Below are 21,944 nucleotides of genomic sequence, written 5' to 3'. Positions count from 1 at the left end.
AGATTTTGATTTTCTTTCTCTCTTCCTTACTCCCATTCTTTTTCTTTCTCTTTTCCTTCCTCTCTTTTTTCTATCTGTTTCTCTCTCTTCCTCTCTCTCTCCTTCCCTCTCACTCTTTCCCTCTCGGCTTCTGGGCAGGTTTGAAAAACTCTAAGTTGATGATGATTTTTAAGTGAGCGATTGCTCACTGCTCAGCTTAGAGGGAACTATGCCTATGAGACTAGACTTTCAATCCTGGGCCTAGAAAGTTTAGAACTAAGACGTCTTAAACAAGATCTAAGTATTGCTCACAAGATCATATGCTGCAACGTCCTGCCTGTCGGCGACTACTTCAGCTTCAACCATAACAACACAAGAGCACACAACAGATTTAAACTTAATATTAACCGCTGCAAACTTGACTGTAAAAAATATGACATCAGTAACCGAGTTGCCGAAGCATGGAACTCATTACCGGACTCCATAGTGTCATCCCCAAACCCCCAACACTTTACCCTTAGATCTATGGGTGACCTCTCCAGATTCCTAAGAGGTCAGTAAGGGGAGAGTACAAGTGCACTAGAATGCCTTCCGTCCCCTGTCCTATTGCTCTCTTATACCTCCTATACCTTTCTTCTATTCCTATATCTCTTCTTCTATTCTTTCATTGATATGTTCTATTCCTATATCTTCTTTTCTATTCTTTCTTAGATATATTTTACTATGAGTATCTCCTCTATAACCTTCATCATGTATTTTACTATGTGTATATAGATATATACCCACTAAAACCCTCATTGTGTATTGGACAAAATAAAAATAAATAAATAAACAAACAAACAAACAAACATAAGTAAAAAGTAATTATAAAAGAGGGCAATAGGCATCTAATAATAATCTACCCATAGGCATCTAATGCTCTCCTGCCTACTCAACGAAGGCGGATCACTGACTCATTTCTACCTAACTCGCATAAAAGTCCCACAGCTCTCGCTTCGCTTTCGCTGCCACTTTGAGTGGAGCATCACGGGAGCTGAAGGCTTTCGTTTCTCTCGCCATCCCCCTTTTTCGCTTAAGCAAGCTTAAGGACTGCATTTCCCAAGAGGACTTGCTAGAAGAGCGGGATCACCTGATGTTTCCCCAGCGCCGAACAAAATGGCGGCCCCCATAATGCGACGCTACCGCGCTTGGCTTCGGGCTGGCAAAGTTAGCTTTGCGAATGACACCGTACTTGCAGATTGGAAGAGACCGGTATCCACCAGCGTTCTCTGCTGGAATTCAAAGGGGATTACAAGGAAAGAGAACCGGTATGTGGATATTCCGGTTTGTCGCTCTTGGCTGATTTTTTTTTTTTAAAAAAAACCAACTTTCCTCGCGTTTCACGTTTCCGCTTTTCTTCTAGTGGCTCGCTTAAACGGATTCAAACGCGAAAGCAATCCCACAAGATTTCAAATGTAGAATACGGATTAATTTTAGTATTAGTGTAGTGGATGAAAATATAATGAACTAAAGCACTAGAGGATAAGAAGGTAATTTTTCTCAAATTTGAAATAGAAGTGAAGATGCAGTGAAAGTACAGAATCCAAAGTGTTATCTTTACCTGCTGGCATGACATGCTGCTTTGCTGCATAAATTCGTGGGCTGCTTCACAACTAGCCCCTTTCCCTTGCAGCATGGAGAAGGGAAAGCGTTTGCTACGGATAACAGCGATGCATTTATAAATTGTTTGCATTATTTTATGAGATTCAGACACACACCATCTTGTAAGCAGATTTGTCTTTAAAAAAACAAATGATAGTATTAGTATTCACATATCAATGTTTTTCTTTCTTATAGCAACAGTTTTAACAATGCGATTTTAAAAATTACAAGATCACACAGCAAACATTTATACAGGACACCCATTTGGGAAGCCCCATTTACCTTATACAGTAATGATAATGCAAAGAGGAAAAAATGTTCAAAATTGTTTAGCACTCACCTAAAATCCATGCTGTGATATGCTTTTAAATAAATATATCCTGTATTATCTGGTCTTAAGTATATTTTGAACACACTGTATGGACAGATATTATGTAGCAATGTATGGAAACTAATCGAGAAGAGAAGCAACCTAGAACTAAGAAGAAATTACCTGACAGAACAATTAATCTGTGGAACAACTTGCCTTCAGAAATTGTGAATGCTCCAACAATGGGAGTTTTTAAGGGATGGGACAACCATTTGTCTAAAATGATATAGTTTTTCCTGTCTGAGCATTGGGCTGAATTAGAAGACCAGTAAGGTCCCTTCCAACTTTGTTATTCTATATTCTATAAAATAATCAGGAAATTTCATAAATAGTGAAAAATTATTTTTAAAATCCACTTTTAATAAATATGATTATATTGGGAGCCCCACCTTATTATGGTTTCAATTATTTCACCTCAAAGATATATAAAAACCTGAATTATCATCTTAAGAAAAAAACCTTGTATTTATCTATGGAGTTATTTTATGATCTGAGATATTGATTTCAATGCTATTATCATCACAATGACATTAGATGGACTTCATTAATTAAATGTGTTTAATTAATTTAATGTATTATGTCGCTGTGTAAATCCAAATCGTTGCTTTCAGATTCTGTAAAGCATTTATTGCAAAATTACACATTATCTCAGTTATATCAATATATGTGCATAAAGTACAGTTACTTTTAGCGGCTATTTAGATTTTGTTCCATCTTTTTCAAATGACAATTTTTGACATCACCTCAATGAAAGTAACCCTTTTAGGAGGCATGTATAAAACAGTAGAGTAATGTATGTTGTCTGTAAGAATTGGCATCTATTTTTTGAGAAACCTTTCAGTTTTTAATTTATTTAAGCTGTTCAGAATTTGAGTTTCTTTTAATGTCCCATCATTTTGTTCCAGTAATAATTGTGCTTGATTTTCTTTTTCCCTTTCCCAAGTGTTTTAAAATTTTAATTGCATTTATCTAACTACTTATTATACATGTTGACTTTCCCTTAGTGCTCTTTCCTGGGCAGCAGTTGTAGGCTTGGAAATCCATGCACAGATCTCATCCAACTCAAAGCTTTTTTCTGGTTCTCAAGTCCAGTTTGCAGCTCCACCTAATTCTCTAGTATCATTTTTGGATGCTTCTCTTCCTGGCACTTTACCGGTAGGTATTTCAGTACGAGTAGAAATATAACACGATCAGCCAGTAAAGGGTCAAACTTTAATAAGCTCAAAGCAATGTGGAGTATATAAAATACAAAATGCAGTTGTATTGAAACATAGTTGCAAACATCTGTCAGAGCCCAAAGCAGAACATAAAGAGCATCAAAGACATGTAGAATAACAGAAATAAAGACCTCAGATCAGATTCTGTCCCACAAGTTGGACTGAAATAGCACATTTGTACTTAGTCTAAAGCAATACAGATACCATCTGCTTCTGGAATTCCATATGGATAATTGCATGGTATCAGCTAAGCTCCACTGGAAATTGTGCTATGGGTTAAAGTGAGAATGTTAACAAGGTAAGAGTAGCTTGGCTACCACCAAACAGAATGTGGACAACTTAATAACATTTCATCTCACCTATGACTATAGGTGAGAGGAAAGGGGTGAGAGGAATGATGAGAAAAAATTAGTAGTAATACTAGTGCAGACTTAGTAAATAGTTGGACAGTGTTGAGGGAATTATTTGTTTAGCAGAGTGATGGTCTGCAAGGAAAAACTGTTCTTGTGTCTGGTTGTCTTGGTGTGCAATGCTCTGTAGCCTCGTTTTGAGGGTAGCAGTTGAAGCAGTTTATGTCCGGGATGCAACAAAATTTAGGCCAATGTTTTATTAGAGGTTAAAACTCAGCTTTTTGTCATCTTCTGATGAATGTAGTTGAGAGCACTGAAACAAAAGCCCCAAACCTAAACATACAGTGTGCAATCTTAAAAACAATTGTGCTCTGCACCACAAAATGGAAAAATATTATTTTGAACAAGCTTTCCCTTATTGCCCTTTGTAGCAAGGAAACCATGGTTTTTTTTAAAAGCAATCAAAAAGGAAATGCAGTCTGCATTGGTTGCCGATCAGTTTCCGGTCACAATTCAAAGTGTTGGTTATGACCTATAAAGCCCTTCATGGCATCGGACCAGAATATCTCCGAGACCGCCTTCTGCCACACGAATCCCAGTGACCGATTAGGTCCCACAGAGTTAGTCTTCTCCGGCTCCGGTCGACTAAACAATGTCGTTTGGCGGGACCCAGGGGAAAAGCCTTCTCTGTGGCGGCCCTGACCCTCTGGAACCAGCTCCCCCCGGAGATCAGAATTGCCCCCACCCTCCTTGCCTTTCGTAAGCTCCTCAAAACCCACCTCTGTCATCAGGCTTGGGGGAACTGAACTACCCTTTTCCCCCTAGGCCTATACAATTTATGCATGGTATGTTTGTGTGTATGTTTGGTTTTAATAAGGGTTTTTAAATTATTTTAAACATTAGATTTGTTACATGCTGTTTATTACTGTTGTTAGCCGCCCCGAGTCTACGGAGAGGGGCGGCATACAAATCTAATAAATAAATAAATAAAATAAATAAAATAAGCAGTGTGGTCGGGCGGTAGGAAAAGCAAGTAGGATGCTTGGCTGCATAGCTAGAGGTATAACAAACAGGAAGAGGGAGATTGTGATCCCCTTATATAAAGCGCTGGTGAGACCACATTTGGAGTACTGTGTTCAGTTCTGGAGACCTCACCTACAAAAAGATATTGACAAAATTGAACGGGTCCAAAGATGGGCTACAAGAATGGTGGAAGGTCTTAAGCATAAAACGTATCAGGAAAGACTTCATGAATTCAATCTGTATAGTCTGGAGGACAGAAGGAAAAGGGGGGACATGATCGAAACATTTAAATATGTTAAAGGGTTAAATAAGGTTCAGGAGGGAAGTGTTTTTAATAGGAAAGTGAACACAAGAACAAGGGGACACAATCTGAAGTTAGTTGGGGGAATGATCAAAGGCAACATGAGAAAATATTATTTTACTGAAAGAGTAGTAGATCCTTGGAACAAACTTCCAGCAGACGTGGTTGGTAAATCCACAGTAACTGAATTTAAACATGCCTGGGATAAACATTTATCCATTGTAAGATAAAATACAGGAAATAGTATAAGGGCAGACTAGATGGACCATGAGGTCAGTCTTCTATGTTTCTATGTTTCTAAATAAATAAATAAAATAAATAAATAAATAAATGCACACTGTTCAAAAAGATATGAATCAAGTTGTGTGTTATGTTTCTCTAGGTTCTCAACAGACGATGCGTGGAAGCAGCAGTGTCAACAGGCCTTGCACTGAACTGCACCATAAACAAGAAGTCCTTGTTTGACAGAAAACATTATTTCTATGCAGATCTGCCTGTGAGTATATATCAGGCTTTGTCCTTGACAAATCGGAAGAGGAACAGGCCTAAAGAACAGATGGGGGGGCAGGCCAACAAAAGAGAAGCTTTGTTGTTGTTTTTTCCCCCAGCCACTGTTTACCTGTCCAAGCTAAATGCAGCACTGAATTCAGATGAATGGGTAGATGCAGCCAGGGGCTTGATGATTGTTCTAATGGCCATGCCTCATGTTTTCAGGACTTTGGGAGTAATTGAACCAGGGAAGATACTGCTAGGACCAGCCTTCCTTTATTCTCATTAATGGCTTGTTAGCATTAAGACGAACCGTATGAATCTTTTTAATTGATTATGTCTGAGAATTTCAAACACAGCTTTGTTTTTAATTTGTTCAGATAGCTAGAGCAGTGATTTTCAACCTTTTTTGAGCCGCGGCACATTTTTTACATTTACAAAATCCTGGGGCACACCACCAACCAAAATGACACAAAATGACAATCTAAGACAGTACATATTATCTCCCCATTGTGTGAGGGCTGGATTTTTTTTCTCTCTTATTCTTTCCAAAAACAGGTGAGGGCAGGGTTTTTTTCCTCTCTTTGGGTGCTTTTTATCATATGCTTTAAATCAAGAGTCACTTCTCTCTCTCTTTTGTTTCTCTCTCTTCTCTCTCACTCTGCCTCAATCATTTTCTCATTTCTCTTTTTTTCTCCCCTTTTTTCTCTCATTTCTCTCTCTCCCCCCCCTTCCTCTCTTTCTCTCTCTCTCTCTTTCTCGCTTGATTTCTTTCTCTCTCTTTCTCGCTCCCCCCTCTATTTTTTTTCTCTGTCTCTCTCTGTGTATGTCTCTCCTTTTTTTTTCTTTCTTTCTTTCTCTCTCTCTCTCTTGCTTTCTTTCTCTTTCTCTTGCTTTCTTTCTCTTTCTCTCTTTCTCTCTCCCCTCTCGCGGCACACCTGACCATGTTCCGCGGCACACTATTGTGCCACGGCACACTGGTTGAAAAACACTGAGCTACAGCAAATAAAGGCAAACTAAAACAGCAATGTTCACTGGATGACACTAGATATAACGTTTATGTCAGACTTGTTTGAGATCGGGCTTGACTTGTTACATTTAACAAATTGAAGCTGCCCAGTCCATCAGAAAGACAGGATACATCATTATAATAATTAAATAAGGATCTTGCAGAAGTTTTTATTGGCAAACAGCTCCCATTGCCCTCCCCACAGCAGATGAGAAAGGCTGCCTTAGGCACACAGTGTATCTTTGTAAAAACATTATGAGATGCAGTAATGAAATATGATGTGTGATAAGTTGGCAAACATCACTGAGTTTAGTGACTAGTGTTCTTCAGAGAGATGTTCCTTTTTAATTTTTTATTACATTTCAAAACAGCATTTTTTAAAAAAATCCTCAGTAATCTATAGTAATGTACATTAGTAAGAGCAGTATAATTATCATAGCATTACAATATATAAATATTGTATACCATATAGAAAATTATATAATTTAAAATGGAAATTCAACAAAAAGTAGTGTGAAGAAAAACGAGGGAAAAACCTAAATCATCTAAAGAAAAGAATTTAGTTCCATTGTTAACATAATTTGAAACTGATCACTCAGGAAGGAATGAAACCACTGGAAATGCAAACATAGACATGAAACATGTTAACACATGTGGTGGAAATGTCCAAAAGCCAAACAATAAGAAAATGTCTTGAAGAGTTAACTAATCAGCAAATAGCGATAAAACCAAAACTATTTTTGTTAGAAATATTTACAGGGAATTATGAAAAAAGACATTTAATATATAATTTTACACATTATAACAGCAGCGAGAATAATATATGCACAAAACTGGAAAAAGAAGAATATGCCATCAGAAGAAAATGTGATTGTGAAAATTTTAGAGTGTGCAGAGATGGACAGACTCACAAAAGAAATAAAAGATAACAGTGAAACAGAGTATGGCATGGAATGATTGGTATAAATGGTTAGAAGTTCATGAAAATGCATTTCCGATTTGCCGTTGTGCTGTTTTTTGCACTCCAGAAAATACATGGAAGCTTCCTGAAGCTCTGGAGTGCAAAAAATAGCATAACAGGCAAATCAGAAGTGTGTTGTTTGTCCATTGGGTGATTTTTTTTTTGCCTCTAGGGCTTCAGGGTAGCTACCCTGAAGCATCCGGAGGGCAAAATGGCCTTTCCCAAAGCCAAAAATCAGCTGGCCAGCGCGTGCATGCTGGCACAGGGCAAAGTCTTGTGTGCCCTCCAATATGGCTCCACATGCCACCCCACAGATTCCCCATCACAGCTTTAGGCAGTACAGTGATACCTCGTCTTACAAACGCCTCATCATACAAACTTTTCGAGATACAAACCCGGGGTTTAAGATTTTTTTGCCTCTTCTTACAAACTATTTTCACCTTACAAACCCACCGCTGCCACTTGGATGCCCCGCCTCCGGACTTCCGTTGCCAGCAAAGCACCCTTTTTTGCACTGCTGGGATTCCCCTGAGGCTCCCCTCCATGGGAAACCCCACCTCCAGACTTCCTTGTTGTTGTGATGCTGCAGGGGAATCCCAGCAGCGCAAAAATGGGTGCTTCGCAGGTAACGGAAGTCCGGAGGTGGGGTTTCCCAGCGAGGGGAGCCTCAGTGAAATCGCAGCATCGCAAAAACAAAGAGGTCCGGAGATGGGGTTTTGAGGACTTCGGTGTTTTGCGATGCTGCGATTTCACTTACACCCCCTTCGCTAGGAAACGCCACCCCCGGACTTCCGTTGCCAGCGAAGTACCCATTTTTGGGATGCTGGGATTCCCCTGCAGCATCACAAAAACACAGATGTCCAGAGGTGGGGTTTCCTATGAATACTAGCAACGCAAAAACAGGCACTTTGTCTGGCAAAAGGGGTGAATTGCACGCATTAATCGCTTTTCCATTGATTCCTATGGGAAACACTGTTTCGTCTTACAAAATTTTCACTTTAAGAACCTCATCCTGGAACCAATTAAGTTTGTAAGACAAGGTATCACTCTATTCAAACTTGTTCAAACAGCGAGTTAGCCAAGTAGAAAGGGAGAACTTAGGCTTTTTTTTTTGCCAATTAGATCTCTCATACAAGTCTCCCTCTCCCTCCAATTAAGGTTTTTTTAATAGTCTGAAGGCATTTAACGTAACATTTATGTATGATAAATTACATTGGAAGGCTAAATGTGAACTTGGTTGTTCACTGTTGTTGTTGTTGTTATTATTATTATTATTAATTAGATTTGTATGCCGCCCCTCTCCGTAGACTCGGGGCGGCTCACAACAATAATAGTACAGTGTTCCCTCGATTTTCGCGGGTTCGAACTTCGCGAATAGCCTACACCACGGTTTTTCAAAAAATATTAATTAAAAAATACTTTTGCGGTTTTTTCCCTATACCACGGTTTTTCCCACCCAATGACGTCATATGTCATCGCCAAACTAATAATTTTTGCAAATAAATAACAAAAGAAATAATTATTGTTAATAAATAATTATGTTTATAAATATCAGGATCACTAAGTGTCTTATTCAATGGTGAGTACCAGTAATAATGGTGAGTAAATGGTTGTTAAGGGAATGGGAAATGGTATTTTAGGGGTTTAAAGTGTTATGGGATAGCTTGTGATACTGTTCATAGCCAAAAATGGTGTATTTACTTCCGCATCTCTACTTCGCGGAAATTCGACTTTCGCGGGCGGTCACGGAAGGCATTCCCCGCAGAAATCGAGGGAACACTGTACAATATATAACAAACCTAATAATTAAAAGTCATTAAAAAACCCTTATTTAAAAAGAAACATACACACAAACATACCATGCATAAACTGTATAGGCCTAGAGGAAATGTTACTTTTATTTGTGGTTTTATTTTTTAAATCTTTTCAGTAAGAAGTACCTTGAGGGGAATGGGTGGTCGGAATGGAAAGAGTACACGCAGCCTACCATATGTATATCCTTTGGTGTCAATGTTTAATAAGAAGGATGGGTCTGGGTGTTAAAAGGCAAAGATGATCAGCTTTCCTTTGAAGTGGGCTATCTGTTAACATTCTAAATGCAGGCTGGATATCAGATCACTCAGCACAGGGTTCCCATTGCGGTGAACGGCTGCTTACAATACTTTATGCAAGTAGATAAAAATCAGAATGAAATTGTAAGCAAGACGGTGAGGATCAAGCAAATACAGTTGGAGCAAGACAGTGGAAAGAGTCTTCATGATGATTTTAGAAACCAAACACTCATTGACCTCAACAGAGCAGGTATGTTTGAAACGTATTTATGCATGTAACTGTTGTAAAAGAAGTACAGTGGTACCTCATCATACGAACTTAATTGGTTCCAGGAGGAGGTTCGTAAGGTGAAAAGTTCGTAAGATGAAACAATGTTTCCCATAGGAATCAATGTAAAAGCAAATAATGCATGCAAATCCTTCAGGAAAATCCCAAACTTTAGAAGGGAGGCGAACAGAGGGCAGGGAGGAGCAGCTAAAGGGGGCGGGTGGAAGAAGCAAGACTAGGCTAAAGGGTGAGTGAGAAGGAAGAAAGGCAAGGGGGGCGCCCCTCCCTTTTCTTTCTTCAAAAGACACGCTTTCAGTGCCTTTGCAAGCACGTTGTTTTCTGCAAAAAAATTCCTCCCCCAAGCTGCCCCTCCCTCCTCCCTTTTCTTTCTTAAAAAGACACCCTTTCAGTTCCTTTGCAAGCACGTTGTTCTCTGCAAAATGTTTCCTACTCCAAGCAGCCCCTCCCTTTTCTTTCTTCAAAAAAGGGGAAAAAAAGAAACCCCTTCATCCCAGAAGCAGCTGCTTGGGTTCGTAAGGTGAAAATAGTTCGGAAGAAGAGGCAAAAAAATCTTAAACACCGGGTTCGTATCTTGAAAAGTTTGTTAGAAGAGGCGTTCGTAAGATAAGGTACCACTGTATTTATATATTTTCAACTGAATGCATATTCCCAAATTAAAATAACTGGATTGGATGCCAAGTTATCAAAGTTTCAAAGAAAGACTTCACTGTATCATCTAAACTTAAAGTGTCTAAAAAATGCATGCCTGTGTCATTGTTCACTTATGTCTTATAAACAAAGTTTTGGAAGCACGACCTCCCATTTAATTTTCTATTTATATACAAATACAGATGGTTTTCTTTGAGCCTGAAAATAATGGAACCCAGATGGAAAAATATTTTAGCCGTTTAAATTTAATTGAATAATGAAATGACCAAATAGAAATTTCCCAAATGAAGGCAGTTTCTTTGATCAGGCTGTCTTGGAATACATATGAGTATCATTGAGTGGGTAAATCATATATCATCAATATGTTTGAACACAAAAAACCTCTGGAGAGGGGCGGCATACAAATCTAATAAAGAAAGAGAGAGAAAGAAAGAAAGAAAGAAAGAAAGAAAGAAAGAAAGAAAGAAAGAAAGAAAGAAAGAAAGAAATCTGTTTGCTGTATCAGGTGCTCAGGACCAGAATATTTGCCAGAGACAAGATATTTTCCATAGATCTGTCTGTTGATGCTACATTTTAAAGTCACAGGCCACTTTCCCCTGTTTGCTACCAAATTTGCAAAAGGACAGTCTTTTACAGCTAATTATGACCATGGGGGGACATTACATATACAGTGGTACCTCTGCCTAAGAACGCCCCTACTTACGAACTTTTCTAGATAAGAACCGGATGTTCAAGATTTTTTTTGGCCTCTTCTCAAGAACCATTTTCCGAAACTGTAACTGGAAAAGGCAGGGAGAAGCCTCTGTGGGGCTTCTCTAGGAATCTCCTGGGAGGAAACAAGGCCGGAACAGGTGGGGAGAAGCCTCCATTGGGCCCCTCTAGGAAACTCCTGGGAGGAAACAGGGCCTCCACCCTCCCTGTGGTTTCCCCAATCACGCACATTATTTGCTTTTACATTGATTCCTATGGGGAAAAAATTGCTTCTTCCTACAAACTTTTCTCTTTAAGTAGAAATTAATTACTTAACTAAGTTGGCAAGTAGAGGGACCATTGTAGTTTCTTTTTTATGTTAGTGAGATATGAATTTACGTAAGACAGAATGACGGTTCCACTGTTGTGTGAATGTTGACAATGATTAAATAATAATTAATGATTAAATAATAATTAAAAATTAAATAATGAATAATAATTAAATAATAATTAATAATTAAATAATAATTAAATAATAATTAAATAATAATTAATAATTAATAAAACTCTAGCTTTTAATGCCTTGCATTAAAAGCTAGAGCAGCTTCAGCTATGCTCAACATTTATGGCTGAAGTGATACAATGAGATGAAAAAGCTGCTGTCTTTATCCTTACTCTGCCTCTGGTAGGAGTCGGCCTCATGGAGCTTGTCATGGAACCAGATATGTGTTGTGGAGAAGAGGCAGCCGCAGCGGTGAGAGAACTTCAGCTCATCCTGCAGGCTCTCGGGAGCAGCCAGGCAAACATGGCAGGTAAGGGACCAGCAGGACATATTTATCTTTCCTCAACTGTGATTTTCTACAAAAAAAGGCACTTTCACCGCAGCTCTCTTTGCCATGCAGCTACTAATCATTGTTGACCTTTTGTTGGAGTTTTTTCTCTCTCCTTCTTAAGATTTCCGATGCTGCGTGTGGTCCTCCTACCTTAGGTATCTTGGAGACATCAATGCATCTGACTCAGCTTATATATTTCTAGACTGTTAGCCTTTTGAAACTCCGCAGGATAAACCTAAGCGGGAACAGAATGATTGATGGCTCCTGGGTGGACTTTTCTTTTGCTTCCCCAAGTGCAAATTCTTTGGGACAATACTAACTGTAACTTCACTAATAATTTCTAGTTTTCTATCGCTAGCTGCAGGAGATCCTGGGAATGTTACAAAATGGAAATACAATTGATACCTCGTCTTACAAACGCCTCGTCATACAAACTTTTCGAGATACAAACCCGAGGTTTAAGATTTTTTTTTGCCTCTTCTTACAAACTATTTTCACCTTATACAGCCACTGCCGCCGCTGGGATGCCCCGCTTCCGGACTTCCGTTGCCAGCGAAGCACCTGTTTTTGCGCTGCTGGGATTCCCCTGCAGCATCGCAAAAACACAGAAGTCCGGAGGTGGGGTTTCCCATGGAGGGGAGCCTCAGGGGAATCCCAGCAGTGCAAAAAAGGGCATTTGGCTGGCAAAAGGGGTGAATTTTGGGCTTGCACACATTAATCGCTTTTCCATTGATTCCTATGGGAAACATTGTTTCGTCTTACAAACCTTTCACCTTAAGAACCTCGTCCCGGAACCAATTAAGTTTGTAAGACAAGGTATCACTGTATTTGAGATTCAGCTTCAAGTAAATGTCTTGTAGCAAGCTTGTTCATTATTTTTTTTAATTTAATGCTATATTTTTATGAAACAAAGCCTGGGTTTCCCCCAAATAATTTACCCTTAAAATTGGCAGCGCTCCACTCGCCTACCCATTTCCTGCTGCATGGTTTCTTTGTGGTGATGGTGGGAGCTGCTACTGGAAAGGATGAATAAAGATTATCAGGAACATACACCAAGAGGCTATACTTTCATCAGGACAATGACAACTGCCTGTTCTGCCTGACTGGGCTCAGGCAATGCATAACAGTCCAAGGAAAAGAAATCAAACACACAGGTGCTCTTCTAATCAGCAAACTTGTATTAAACAAATAAAAAAGGGTTACTCAAAACAGTCCTTAGTGTCAGGAAACAATGATAGTGCAAGGCTTACTTCAGCCGCATACAAAAACACAGGAAAAAGCTAACAAAGACAACCTGGAATGAGCAAAGACGTTTCAGGAGTCCTTTTGAATCTTTGGAGCAAACAGCAAGTCCCAGAGATTTCACCTCCCACATGTCTGAAAAAGCTGGGTTGAAAACTCCAAAGGCACGGAACAGAAACTTCAGAGCAGGAACCACAAAATAACACAAATAAACAGCCACAGTTTGCCTAGTGCCTCTGTTCCCTTTTATACCTTTAGCCCTCATTAAGGGAACCACACCCAGCCCTCAGTATAAGAACCACACCCAACCCAGGTGCTACTCGGATGACTTGTAATAATACTTCAATTGATCCCTCCTTTGCATCGCTCTTCTGCTAGGCATGTCTATGAATTGTCCGGCAGAGGAATCCAAGGACGAAAGACTGTCTGAGGGACTGTATGCCAAATCCCCTGGGCTGTCTGCTGAGTCCTGCGAACCAGTGGCCTCATCCTCATGGCTGTCTGCCACGTCTTCCTGGCTGTCAGCCAGGCTTTCGCACTCACTTTGTGCCGCATCTCTCCCATCTGTGGGAGCAACAGCTGGCCCAGGCCCAAACACAACACTGCCCAACTAAAATACATATGTACTTATGTCAGGCAGCAAGGATATAAGACTTTGCTATGGGTAGATTTTTGCTTTATTGACAAAAGTAAATACATTATTCATGGTGTACAATATATGAGTGACATAACATGAATAACCACCTCTGTATTTGACTAAGAAAATCAGATGGATAGACTTAATAGAGTAATTTTTGATTTTTATAGAAGTGCCCGATGATGGGCCCATCAAGTCAGATGCTGGCCGAGACAGAAATGAAGATCTAATAGTGTTTATGATGTGGCTAGATTGAAGTAGCTGATATTGTCATGCTGGAAAAGATAGTCAAAAACTACAGAGAAAGAATTGTGGTGGAAATATGAAACACAAGAAGGATGAACATGCAAAAGATCACAGTAAAAGATGAAACAGATCAATTACCTATTCCGTATCGGCAAATTGAAATAGACTAGAATTGGACAGGCAGAAGATCAGACTGCTTACTATGAGGGTCTGGGGGAAAAAAGTGGATTAAAGTAATGACAATCTTAAAAATCTTTGGAATTGACAGTGAAGACAGTGAAGTGGTCAATAGTTTTTGTTGTTTAAGATCGACTAAAAGAACAAGCAAGCTGCAAGACTAGCATTTGATAGGATAGCCATGAAAGCTTTGGAAAACGTAATTAGATGCCGTGAGATATTCTGATAGCTTCGCTGCTCTGTAAAAAATGATTTGAAAACGGCATTTTGAAGAAGCGGGATAGAAAAATATATTAATGATTTTGAATGCCAGTGTTGCAGAAGACTCTAGGGAATACAATGGATACCCAAGGAAATAAATGAATTTCAGAAGGAAATACAGAGTTGTCATTTGAAGCACAAAATGATCAGGCTCAAATTATCATACCTTAGCACAAGATGAGAAAACCCATCTGGTTTTGCTCTTCTTATTCTTTCCATATTGCCCAGCATTATGGACTGTTAAAAAAGTCACGGAACGGCAACGGAAGTCTGGAGGCGGGGTGAAAATAGTTTATAAGAAGAGGCAAAACAATCTTAAACCCCGAGTTTGTGTTGTGGTTAGCTCTGGCCCAGCTCCTGCCCCAAGGACTGTGGATGTGGGGGAGACATCCACATGCTACAGGCCTGTTTTGCCCCCGGTGGAATCTGCTGATGAAAGCTCCTCTGACCAAGAAGACATGAGTGACAGGGAGGAGGAGAGTGTGGCAGACAGCTCAGAAGGAGATCAATTATCTAGCTCCTCCTTGGATTCAGAACAAGAGTTAATGATACAGCCACGTATGCGGAGAGCGATGCATAGGCAACAACAACTGAGAGATTATTATCAAAGAAAATGAGACCACCTGTGGTTGGGTGGTGCTGTGGCAATTAGTGAGGCTGCTATAAATAGCAGCCTCACTAATTGGGTTTGGCCATTGTGGAGGATTATCTGATCCTTGTGTTTCGTGACTGGTTTGCTGACTTTGACCTTTTGTGTGCTGATTTCCCCCCGCTTTGAAACTAAACCAGAGCAAAGTGTGTTTCACCTTGTGAAAGAAGAAGGACTGTGAATTGCCTCACAGCTGCAAGCTAAGTATCACAGAACTGATAAGGGACTTGTACAAATTACCAGTTTGTTTGGAGACGAGTGCTCTTTGCTATACCAAAAGAGGGCTTGGTGTAAGTGAATTTTCATTATAAAGAACATTGTTTTGAATTTTCAAACGTGTGTGTGTCTGAAATTTGTACCTGTGCATTTTTGGGAGGAGTGTACCAGAGAGCCAGACAGAACAGGTTTGTATCTCGAAAAGTTTGTATGACGAGGCATTTGTAAGACAATATATCACTGTATTTGCTTCACTTTATCTAATAGTACAGGGGTGTAAAATTCAAGGTGCTTAGATCTGGCCCATGATTGGCCTGGAAATAGCAATTTATGTTTGGGTATGTATATGTTGTTTGCTTTTTAAAAATATGATAGGGTTTTATGTGCTTTTTAATATTAGATTTGTTTTCGCTGGAATATTGTTTTTATTATTGTTGTGAGCCGCCCCGAGTCTTCGGAGAGGGGCGGCATACAAATCTAATAAATTGAAATTGAATTGAATTGAAAGGACTGGCCTACAGTGTGCCTGCTAGTGAAAACAGATCACCAGTGGCTCCCCTGCACCCCATTTTGGCCAGCGGGGTGTTGCAGGAGTGTCTCCGTTCCATATCCTCCCCCTCCCGGTGGACAACTACGATGCTAGTCCAACTCTCGAAGAAATCAAGTTTGACACACCTGTAATAGTATCTTACAGCAAACAAGAAGCATTGGAAAAGCATTCCTCTCTTACACCCCCCATTATTGGTACAGAATTATTAAGGAAATTTTATATTGCTTTTATCATTTTGACTTCTGGATTTTTACAGGCTTGTTCAGAAACTATTGTATCTGCAAAAAACAAAGAACTATACACCTGAAAACAATTTTCTGCCTCAAATAGTTGTTTTAGTGCTAAGGGTTTTTAGTTGTTTTCATTGCAAAGATGATAAGTCCTTGAAGAGGGGGGGAGAATGGGCTTTTCTCACCTGACCTTGAGCTATAAATTTTCCAGGACACTTGAGTAAATCTGTTTGGATTGCTGTTGGCTTTGTGAAAGAATTCTACCAAGCTGTCAAATGATAGTTTCATACAATCAAAATCCTTGACAAAGCCTTTTTTAGCTTAGTTGTTTCAGTTTTCATTCTGGATATTTGTTCAGAACTGTGTTGTTATTATTATTATTATTATTTATTGGATTTGTATGCCGCCCCTCTCCGTAGACTCGGAGTTGTGTTTTTTTCAAAACAACTCTGATCTCTGGAGGGAGTTGGTTCCAGAGGGTCGGGGCCACCACAGAGAAGGCTCTTTCCCTGGGTCCCATATTCCAAGTCTTCAGAGAGGGGCGGCATACAAGTCTAATAAATTGTGTTATAATACCAACACAGTGTTGGTATTATTAGATTATAATATAGATCAAATGATGCGTATTAATAAACTTAACGGCAAAAATGAAATCTACTTCCAAGGTAAACATGGAATATGGGTTTTACAATAACATTGTACAATAATATCTTTTTGTAGGTGAGGTCTCCAGAACTGAACACATTTGGAATACTGTGTTCAGTTCTGGAGACCTCACCTACAAAAAGATATTGACAAAATTGAACGGGTCCAAAGACGGGCTACAAGAATGGTGGAAGGTCTTAAACATAAAACGTATCAGGAAAGACTTAATGAATTCAATCTGTATAGTCTGGAGGGCAGAAGGAAAAGGGGGGACATGATCGGAACATTTAAATATATTAAAGGGTTAAATAAGGTCCAGGAGGGAAGTGTTTTTAATAGGAAAGTGAACACAAGAACAAGGGGACACAATCTGAAGTTAGTTGGGGGAAAGATCAAAAGCAACATGAGAAAATATTATTTCACTGAAAGAGTAGTAGATCCTTGGAACAAACTTCCAGCAGACGTGATTGGTAAATCCACAGTAACTGAATTTAAACATCCCTGGGATAAACATATATTAATTGTAAGATAAAAGACTAAATGGACCATGAGGTCTTTTTCTGCCGTCAGTCTTCTATGTTTCTATTTGTCATTATATATTGTTTTTATCACTGTCGTGAGCCGCCCCGCGTCTGCGGAGAGGGGCGGCATACAAATCTAATAAATAATAAATAAATAAATAAATGTAGCTGAGGCAGACTTTAGAACCAATGGAGCTACCATTGTTGTGGCTCTCAACTTTTAATCCTAGTGTTTCAGAAATCTGGAATTGCACTCCAGCTCTAAGGGCATCACCGTGAGGTCTTTTTCTGCCGTCAGTCTTCTATGTTTCTATGTTTCTATTTGCATCAATGTGTAGATGAAGATACAAAGGTGCACAATTTAGTAACTCTCCATATAGCAATCAGGTAACTTATAACACAGACCGTAATCAAACTCACTGCCCGAAACTCTTAGAATAGAATAAATCAGTGGGAAAATGAATTATTTTAAAACGGGCAATGAAACATTATAATGAGTCAATTTGAACAATCCCTGTCCTGTACAGCGTAATAAGCTGTGTAAAATAAGCACGCTATAAAAGCTGACATTATCACAGGGGACAACCTGTCCAACTTTGCCAAAGAAAAGCCCCATTGATTTTTCATAGTGGTTATATTAGTAGGATAGGAAGCTGGTTACAATTTATTGGATTATTGATTAGGAGAACATCTTCAGAGCAACATCTGAGAAAAATAGGTAGCATGTACATAGCTCACTGCTTACAAGGCAATTTTCATATATTTTTTCCTTTCGTGTAGTTTTGCATCTATAAAACCTTAGCAAATTACAGTGTCTTTTTAAAAAAATAACTACACTACATCCGATACTCCTGTAAAGCAAAATTGATTTTGTTTCAGAAGTCACAAAGTGTTTTTTCTCATCTGACTGTGGAGTCTTAAAAACAATGTAATGCAGGGGTCCCCAAACTTGGCAATTTCCAGCCGACTGGAGAATTCTAAGAGTTGAAGTCCATAAGTCTTAAAAGTTGCCATATTTGAAGACCTCTGATATAAAGGCTGGTTTGTGCATAAATGCTGAACTATTTGGGAGCATTCTCCATCAGTGCCTTAAGCTGTGTACAAATGTCACACAAAGAGGGGTGCACGTTTGTTTGTTTGTTTGTTTGTTTGTTTGTTTGTTTGTTAGATTTGTATGCTGCCCCTCTCCGTAGACTCGGGACGGCTAACAACAATGATAAAACAATATGAACAAATCTAATATTTAAGTTAATTTTTAAAAATAAACCCTTATTTAAGAAACCAATCATACACACAGACATACCATGCATAAATTTTATAAGCCTAGGGGGAGGAAATATCTCAGTTCCCCCATGCCTGACGACAGAGGTGAGTTTTAAGGAGCTTACGAAAGGCAAGGAGGGTGGGGGCTACTCTGATCTCTGGGGGGAGTTGGTTCCAGAGGGTCGGGGCCACCACAGAGAAGGCTCTTCCCTTGGTCCCATATTCCGAGTCTTCAGAGAGGGGCGGCATACAAGTCTAATAAATTATTATTATTATTATTGTTGTTGTTGTTGTTGTTATTGCTATTATTATTCTGAAGTGTGTTTCATTTGAAAAAAAAGTGTAGTAATCTCTTTAAGATGTATATCCATAGAATTTTAGACTAGACCTAGAAATGGAGAGCTTGTGGTCCTTGAGTTGTTTGTGAACTACAGCTCTCTGATCAAATTGTCCAATGATTATATATTTTGGGATTGTAGTTTAGCAATAGCTGGAGTGCCATAGGTTTCTCTCGAGAGCCTAAGGAAATACAAGTCTTGGATAATTAGGTCCCACAGAGTCGACCTTCTCCGGCATACAAATCTAATTAATTAATAAATGAATAAATGAATAAATAAATAAAATAATCATCATATAATCTTCTATGGCTATTTTGTATATATATATTTTGCAAGCGATATAGGTTTATTCAACTGCTGCTATTATTTTCAGAGGGCCAGTTGAGAGTAGATGCAAATGTATCTGTACATCATCCTGGCCAACCTTATGGAGTAAGGACCGAAGTGAAGAATATCAACAGTGCTCGGTTTCTCGCCAAGGCAATAGGTAAATAAAACTTTCCTTCCTAATTGAAACCCTAGAAATGTGAAGTTTTATGTCCAACAAAACCTGTTTGTAAATATTTGGTAGTATATTGATACAAATCCATTAAGTCTTTAAACTCCATATATCATTTCCCATCTCTGCTTTGTTGATGCAGAATGTGCAGTTAATTTACATTAGAGGGTAGTCCTTGACTTACAACCGGTTGTTTAAAGCAACTTCTGGCCATCATAAAACATTGTGCTGTCCCTCTCTGCACAGTCAATGAGGACGATCTGGGTGATTGACAACTTGGTCACACTTAAGACTGGTTGCCAAAACCCTCCATGATCATGGGATCATCATTTGCAATCTTCTCTGCCAACTTTCCCAGAAAGTCAGTGGGGGAGCCAGCAAGGAATGTTGCAAGTTGCTGTCTCCTGCCAAAATATTTCATCTCTCTTCTGTTCGCAGGGCGGGCAGGGTTGGAGTAGTGTTTTGCAGAAGCTAGCCCACCCAGCTAGTCAAAGCAGCTAGCCAATCTGCCTCAGACCAGGATATCAGGAACTGTAGTCTTGAAAATACAGTGGTACCTCATCATCCGAACTTAATTGGTTCCAGAAGGAGGTTCGTAAGGTGAAAAGTTTGTAAGATGAAACAATGTTTCCCATAGGAATCAATGTAAAAGCAAATACAGTGATCCCTCGATTAGCACGGTCTCGATTAGCGCGAAACGCTGCAACGCGGTTTTTCAAAAAATATTAATTAAAAAAATAAAATATAAAAAAATAAAAAATAAGTCCACGCTAGTTCTCTCTCTCTTTCTCTCCCTGTTGCCGGCGTGGTATATGAGAGAGAAAGAGAGAGGCAGAGGTCGGGCGCATTACCGGGAGGTGGAGGCGGCGTGGGGACGCTGGGTGCCGGGGACACCGAGGAGGGGGTGGACGTCAACTGCGGGCGGGAGGAAAGCGAATGCCACGGGGCTGGGCTCGGCTCCCCCCTCGGCTCCCCCCCCTTACCAGCCCCGCCGCGGAAGGCTCCATTCTGTTCCCTGAATGGAGACCGCCGGCCGCTTAATCGGGCCGGCAGGGAACAGAATGGAGCCTTCCGCGGTGGGGCTGGTAAGGGGGGGAGCCAAGGGGGGAGCCGAGCCCAGCCCCGTGGCATTCGCTTTCCTCCCGCCCGCAGCCGACTGATCGTGGGCTCCTTCGCAACCTCGGAGAGCTTCCTGGTTTTCGTGAGCTTTCATGCCCTGGAAGCTCTCCGAGGTTGCGAAGGAGCCCACGATCAGTCTCGGCTGCGGGTGGGAGGAAGGCGAATCCCCCGTGGGCTCCGTTACATCTTCCGCTGCCAGCCAGGCCATGCTGGCGGCAGCGGAACAATCGCCTTCCTCCCGCCCGCAGCCGACTGACCGTGGGCTCCTTCCCGAGCTCCCTTCCTGAGCCTCCCGTTTTCTCTCCCCCCCCCTCGCCCCTTCGCCTCCCTGTGTTCCTAGGAGAAGTGCTGGGGATTGAGGCAAGACAGACCTTCTGCTCCTCACCAGCACTTCTCCTAGGAACAAAGGGGGGCGAAGGGGCGAGGGGGCGGAGAGAGAACGGGAAGCTCAGCATTCCGTCAGCCGCAGCGCTGGCTGTCAACTTTTCTTTTTAAAACTGGGCAGGAGCTGACTTGCCTCCCCAGTGCTAAAAAGAAAAGTTGACAGCCAGCGCTGCGACTGACGGAATGCTGAGCCTCCCGTTCTCCCCCCCCCCCACCTCGCCCCTTCCGGTTTCGGCGTTCGGCAACGGAGTCCGGCGCTGGGGCCATGCGGGGCCGCTCATCCAGGGGGGCGTGGACTGGCAAGTCGCCCTCCTTTCTCTTTCTTTCTCTCTCTTATACCACACCGGTAACAGGGAGAGAAAGAGAGAGAGCGGAGGGCACCTTGCCGGTCCACGCCCCCCTAGATGAGCGGCTCCGCATGGCCCCAGCGCCGCCCAGGCAAAGGGGAAACCCCAAGATCGCTTGCCGCTTGCCGTATTGCAGCGAAGGAGGCGAAGCAAGGCTCCAAGCTGCAATACGGCAAGCGGCAAGCGGCAAGTGATCTTGGGGTTTCCCCTTTGCCTGGGCGGCGGGAAGACCAAGGGAAGGTTCCTTCAGCCGCCCAACACCTGATCCGCTCCGCAGCGCGGCAACAGGGAAACCCCATCTTCGGCTCCTCGCTGCTTCCGCGCTGCGGAGCAGATCAGCTGTTGGGCGGCTGAAGGAACCTTCCCTTGGTCTTCCCCGCCGCCCACACGCAAACTCCACCATCTGCGCATGTGCGGCCATGAAAAAATGGCGCACATGCGCAGATGGTGGTTTTTACTTCCGCACCACTATAACACGGAAATCGATTAGCGCGGGAGGTCTTGGAACGTAACCCCCGCGCTAATCGAGAGATCACTGTAATGCGTGCAAATCCTTCCGGAAAATCCCAAACTTTAGAAGGGAGGCGAACAGAGGGCAGGGAGGAGCAGCTAAAGGGGGCGGGTGGAAGAAGCAAGGCTAGGCTAAAGGGTGAGTGGGAAGGAAGAAAGGCAAGGGGGGCGCCCCTCCCTTTTCTTTCTTCAAAAGACACCGTTTCAGTGCCTCTGCAAGCACGTTGTTCTCTGCAAAATCTTTCCTCCAAGCTGCCCC

The 21,944-nt window shown here is 41.1% G+C and overlaps 1 protein-coding gene across 1 annotated transcript in view; it reads left to right on the top strand.

Moving 5' to 3' along the window:
* Positions 1–1,076: 1,076 nt before the first annotated feature.
* Positions 1,077–21,944, top strand: part of GATB (glutamyl-tRNA amidotransferase subunit B) — a 38,857-nt gene continuing 17,989 nt past the window's right edge. The window contains exons 1-6 of the mRNA XM_070757819.1: positions 1,077–1,286; positions 2,995–3,145; positions 5,264–5,377; positions 9,443–9,641; positions 11,708–11,830; positions 19,200–19,313. Of these exons, the coding sequence (XP_070613920.1) occupies positions 1,135–1,286; positions 2,995–3,145; positions 5,264–5,377; positions 9,443–9,641; positions 11,708–11,830; positions 19,200–19,313 (853 nt within the window). The 5' untranslated portion in view covers positions 1,077–1,134. The remainder of the gene's footprint in view (positions 1,287–2,994; positions 3,146–5,263; positions 5,378–9,442; positions 9,642–11,707; positions 11,831–19,199; positions 19,314–21,944) is intronic.

Source organism: Erythrolamprus reginae, chromosome 7 (assembly GCF_031021105.1).
Source record: "Erythrolamprus reginae isolate rEryReg1 chromosome 7, rEryReg1.hap1, whole genome shotgun sequence".
In the NCBI taxonomy this organism is placed as follows: Eukaryota; Metazoa; Chordata; class Lepidosauria; order Squamata; family Dipsadidae; genus Erythrolamprus; species Erythrolamprus reginae.
This window is presented reverse-complemented; position numbering and strand designations above follow the sequence as displayed.